This window comes from Vanellus vanellus, assembly GCF_965231255.1.
Source record: "Vanellus vanellus genome assembly, chromosome: 1".
Classification (NCBI taxonomy): Eukaryota; Metazoa; Chordata; class Aves; order Charadriiformes; family Charadriidae; genus Vanellus; species Vanellus vanellus.
Genome location: NC_138905.1, coordinates 219,505,206 through 219,511,205, shown reverse-complemented (window position 1 = coordinate 219,511,205; position 6,000 = coordinate 219,505,206). Strand labels below are relative to the sequence as shown.

Sequence of the window (6,000 nt, the reverse complement as noted above, 5' to 3'; positions counted from 1 at the left end):
TCCTGCTTTGGGATGAAAAGCGTACAATGTTTTAGATATGCTATACGTGTGTGTGTATAAAGCCAAACAAAATGTTCTTCCAGTTTAGATCTGGAATTGCAAAGATGACATATTTTGACATTTTGAGCAGAATCACATTTTGGCATTTGGAAACAAATATTGATTCATACCAAACTGTTTCATTTCAAAACTGTCATTTCAGTTTGAAAATAGCATTAAAATGGCATTTGCAGCTGAAATGTCAACTTAAAAGAAAATGTTTCAGCTTAAATTGACATACGGGGACAAAACATTTTGATTCAAAATTTCCCCTTGTGGGGGAGTAAAAAATATTTTTTGTTTTCAAAAACGTTTTTTTTTTTTCTCAATTGCACTGATTTTCATGAAACCAGAGTTTCCTACAACAACAACAACAACAACAAAATTATTTAATGCAAAACAGTTAAATCATTTCAGCACTTGGCATTACTGTTCAAATCCAGGCCCAAGTGCAGCCGGACGTGGTTGTGCTGCCACGCAGACCTAGCTAAAAAGTTTTCTGGGCTCATCCTTGTGACAGATGCTGATGAAGAGCTGGCACTATCACCATCACCATGACTTTCCTCCCCAATGGACCCCTGCCAAAAATGCGCACATACAGCTCTGAGCTGGTGCCCAGTTTCACAAGAGATGATGGTCAGGATTCACCTGCCTGCTCAGGTTCACCCTCTGCGAGAGCTAAGAGGCTTCATCAATTATACTGCTTGTGGCTGGAAGGGAATTAAATGGAGGGTGTGAGCTCCTCTGCTGGGTTGGCTTCAAGGTGCCCGTCCTGATCTTACTAGTTCTTTGCTGTGCTCTTCTCAGATCTCATCCTCTTCAATACTTATTCCAGCCTCCTTCATGCTCCCCAGCTCTTTAAGGGTTGCTTTTGTCAGTGTCCTCTTTGTGCCCCTCAGGACAGCTTTGAGTTTCCTGGTCAGCACATTTGGCCAGTTGAGGCTGTAAAACAGAGAAGAGAGGAGGAGTCAGCAACCCTGATCGCTAAGGAATAGCCTTTCGTTTTGCATCATTTTTCTGTCAGACAAAGCAGAAACATTAGACGTTCTCAAAGCCATCAAGAAGCATCAGGCAAGGAGGGACGCTGGTTGAGAACTGCAGGGATGTGGTGGTCCCAGTAGACCATACAACCGCTGGAGCTGTTGCATGGGTTAATGGGATACATAGAGCTTTCATCCACGGATAACCACTTTACAAATGTAAATTACATGTACATAAAAACAACCAGAGGGCTTCAGCTGCTTATGAAAAACATTCCTAACTGTGTGTCACAAGCCTCACAAAGCCCCTAGCTGGTAATAACAGAGATTCCCTGCTCATCAGCTGGGTTTTCTGGATTTGAGGTCATTCCCTGCTGCCAATGAGAAATCTGAGGGTCCAGCTGCTCTGACAGCCCCCTGATCTCACCAAGCCCAAGACAGGACAGGCAGAGAACCAGAAAGCCCTGACATCCATCTCCGATACAGGTGTGGTTTCACTGCCTTAGCCGGGCACTGATTCTGAGACCATAAGCTTTGCTGAGTACTAGGACTGAAGAGCTGGGCTAACTGAGAGGCTACATCTAGATCCAGGCCACTAAAGTGATGTGATGGGGTTGAAGAGGATCATTTGCTACGATGCTCTAAGCGTCCCTGATGCCCAGGTTCTACCATCTGTCGGTAGGCACGGATTGATCACAACGTAATGGGGGTTTCAGAGACAAAACAAACATCAAGGACTTATCGAAGGCCAGATGCTGAGATGCTCGGCTTAAGGTAGGTCTCAGCTCTGCAGCTGTACTGTCCGACATAAAACATTATAAGAAATCAAATTTACTCTGTGTAATAGAAGAAAATATCATTCCAGCTGTTGTAAATTGAAAAGAACCAAATTCTAACCCATACCGCTAACACCATTGTGATTATGTAGGTATTAAAAATAACGAGTTGAGAAATTGTTGTGTATACACATATGTATGGTTTTAAATTGTACACACCATTGCTGTGTACAATGAACAAGCAATTACTTTAGAATAGAAATGTATGTAAAACTGACAACATGAAGTAGGGCTCCTATGAGTGTAAAATGTGAGGTATTGAAAGGAGGGGAATGAATGTTATTAGACCCAAGGACTATTCACACTAATGACCAATTATTAATACAGAATAGTTAAGCAGCCTAATGAAACTGCCCTTAATGATAGCACAGGGTGAGCTGTCTTTAAAGGATCTATTAGACAACTATAAAGTATATGTGTATATATATAAAGACTGAGGGGGGATCTTATCAATTCTTATCCATACTTCAAGGGAGGGTGCCGGGGGGATGGGAACGGTCCTTTTTCAGTGGTGCCCAGTGATGGGACAAGAGGGAATGGGCACAAACTTGACCATAGAAAGTTCCATCTGAACATGAGGAGGAACTTCTTTGCTTTGAGGGTGGCAGAGCACTGGCACAGGCTGCCCAGAGAGGTGGAGGAGTCTCCCACTCTGGAGCCATTCCAAACCCACCTGGACGTGTCCTGTGGCACTGCTGTAGGTGCCCCTGCTCTGGCAGAGGGTTGGACTAGATGATCTCCAGAGGTCCCTTCCAACCCTGACCGTTCTGTGATTCTGTGTTTCTATATACATATACTTAAAAGCACATATAAGACTATAGCAAAGTTGACTAACAGCACTGGCACCAGCACCAGGTATGCAGGGTTGACTACTCTGACACCTTGTACTGTAGCTCTGTATATCTAATGCTTTTTTGTTATCATTCAAGGGAATTGTATTTTATTATTGGACCAAAGGTTCTGGAGATGGTGTTTGATGGTCTGGGTACATGCGCTTGAGGACTGGTTATCAAATCTGGATGCAACAAGAGAAGAGCCAGGACCTCCAAACTCAGCACACATCAATGCTGCCTTTACTTTTACACTCAATGGGAGACCAAGGGCAGCCAAGGACAACCAAGGACAAAAAACAGGCAAGGGATCTAAAGGCAAATTGCTGAATCTTAATCACACAAATGTATCAACCCAGAGAGATTTAGGATTCAGTGGAGGATCCACCCTGAAAATTCATTCGTTGAACTTTATGAGAAAGAGCTGATGCCCTTGTCAAGGATGATCCCAAATCTTTTGTAACTACTAAGGAAACAAGGAAAAGTTGAAAAATCTGGTCTTGGACTAAGAAGATATGCCTTCCAGTGTGTTGCTGGGAGATGCCCCTGCATACCAAGAGAGAAGAAGTAGCTGATGCAGAGCAGAAGAAAGGGGGAAGAGAAGAAAGATATGATGGGAAAAAAATCAATAGAAATGAGTGTTTGGTTTCTGCAGGTCTGGTATTAACCTTTGGAGGAGAGATAACACAGGCAAAATCATCTGAGATTATCCCTGCAGTGGGGCTGAAGGAGTAAACTGTAAATGTATGGGTGTCTGTGTAGGCGTGGGTTTCACCCTTGAGGACAGAGAGAATCTTTATCTGTCCTGAATGAGCTTTCAGATCTTAACTGCTGGTCAGCCACACCTTGCTAGTCTATGGCTTGGCCAGCAAGATGCAATGATTTGGGTGTTTACTGTATTTTCCGAACAAGAAAAAACCTTGAGGGATGTCTTGTCACTAAGCTGAGGTCATGGGATGAGAGGTCAGAACAGAGCAAAAAAAAAGAGAGAGAAAATAACTTAAAAAATTAAGCTGTGATGCTTTCAGGTGATCTCAGACTGGTCTTTTGTCCACGCAGGACACGCTCCCTGCATGCTTATATATCTAAAGTTCAGCAAAAAGCAATGCAGGTGACACTAAGATTTGTACACCTTGGGTCCCTCCATAAATACAGCAGCTGCAAAACACATTGGGGTGAAATCTCGTCCCTTTGAACTCCACAATGAACTCTGACTGCCCGCGTGGGGTCTGAGTCTCATCTCTAAAGTGAGATCAGTCTAGGGATCACAGGGACTTGTTGGCCTCTCTGTGGGACAGTTCTCTGCTGGGCCTTGAAGGAAGGAGAAAAAGCCTCTTTTTCATTTCAGAAGCGCTGTAAGATGCGGATACCGTCTAAAAGTATTTGAGATGCCACGTTTTATCCTGCTTGGTCTTCAGCTGCTGTTTCATCGTCCAGCCTTGCACAAGTGTGTCTGACAAGCATCGTGCTCTGGGCTGAATCCCACTTGCAGGGGTGGGTTGGTAGGTCCATGTTAAGATCCTGTATCCTACTGTGGGAGAAAGTAGTAGGATCACTAGTGGTATAGCCAAGAGATTTATCTCCAGGTTACTGGAGGTGCACTTTGGTGTTCCTCATGCTTTGTTGCATGTTTTTATCAAGATCTGGCTAGAACCATCACTTGTCTTCAAAAACAGCTGTCCACCGAGGAAAAGAGAGTCCACAGTCACTCTTTCAATGTTAAAGGATTCATTTTCTGAGCACGAGGAGCAGAGTTTTGGCCTTTCTCTAGACTCCAGGCCAGGTGAATGCTCAAAAAGTCCTGAGATGGGGATCCCTATCTTATCTGTGAAACTGTTAACAGCTTACAGTCCCGGACTAGTGGGACTGTAAACTGAGTGAATGGACTATAGATCACTACATCTGAGACCCTTGTAGAGGGTCCCTTTACTGCTATCAAGGAAAAACAAGCCTATTGATGGCATGATCCCTTCCATCATAAATGTGTAAGACAGATGAGCTGGAAACATCACTAAGCCACATGTGGGAATAAGTGGCTGTTGAGGATGTAATTGCCACCATTGAAAGCTTCATGCACACAAGAAGGATTGAACGAGGACTGCTGAAAAGCTCCAGGTATAAATGCCTTATTGATTTTTCTGCTGTTTCCCGTGAACTGAGCCAAGTGGGCTAATGAGGACCTTCTGTTTTCCATAACGTACTGCTAATCAGCCTTGCTTCAGTGCAGAAGTTTAAGTCTGTGGGTGATGTATGTGCTAAATATTTTACTATCAGTACACGTGCGGTTTTTGCCAAGCAGGGCAAACCCAAGTGAGAGATCCTCTGTGTCTCTGGCCTCGGAGGAGTAGTTCGTGCCCATAGGAGTAGGTCAGCAGGGTGGTCTTCTGTGCCTCAGAGCTTATATTTAGCAGTGAGTGTTCACACGGTAGTGCTTATGCAGGTCTCTGCACAGGGTGTCCCATATTTAAATCTTTTTTTTTTTTTTTTAAATGAGGAATTTCTGCCCAGCTCCTAAAATAGGGAGAGCCTCAGATAAAAACTTAAAAATCTCTTCAGGGAGATAGAGCAGCCTAGCAACACCCCCTGAGTCTTTATAAGTTGTGGTTGGGAAAGACTAACACAGCCAAAAAGTGCTCTGCTGTGTTTTATCCTTGTGAGAAAATTGGGTGGAGTAATCTATCAGCTCGATATGGTGTATCTTAGGGGTTTGTAACCAGCCCGTATTGAGGCACTTTTTTCTAAGAAAGGGGAAATAAAGTAGAAGTTAGTTCAGAGGCACTGAATAGAAGCATTATTGCTGCTTTCGGAGCTATTATTAAAAAAACTCGACCACACTGCATTTTCACAGGAGAGACCCTCTACGTCCACGCGTGGGTGTGCATGCCTATAGGGCAGCCTTGCTCTGGTAGCAGCTATTTGATCAGGCACCTCAGGTCATGCTGTTACACTCCATGCAACTTCTGAATTCCAGTCAAATCCTCCTAAATCCACATTTATTTCTCATACCAGTAGGTACCACAGTGATGAATAACAGAGCTGCATCCTGGTTCACGTCACAAGATATGGAATTACACTATGCAGGAGATATACATTATAGGAAAGCAACCATAGGCAACTTGGATTCTTCCAGGCTTGAACTCCAGTTTTATCTCTGTGTTTACCATGGACTGGGCTCTTCCTGGCATAGTGCACATCGACATCCAGTGGATCGATAATACACCTCAGGTAAACACAGTAATACTGTACGTCTTTCAGGAATGAATGTGATAACAGGTCATGAATTTGCTAGGAAATCACCCAAGAAGGTTACTACTA

The 6,000-nt window shown here is 43.7% G+C and overlaps 1 protein-coding gene across 1 annotated transcript in view; it reads right to left on the bottom strand.

The window, feature by feature from the left end:
- Nucleotides 1-842: 842 nt before the first annotated feature.
- The window catches only part of GUCY2F (guanylate cyclase 2F, retinal), a gene marked incomplete at both ends in the record, with an annotated part of 47,985 nt that continues 42,827 nt past the window's right edge, over nucleotides 843-6,000 (bottom strand). The window contains one exon of the mRNA XM_082497510.1: nucleotides 843-981. Within this exon, the coding sequence (XP_082353636.1) occupies nucleotides 843-981 (139 nt within the window). The remainder of the gene's footprint in view (nucleotides 982-6,000) is intronic.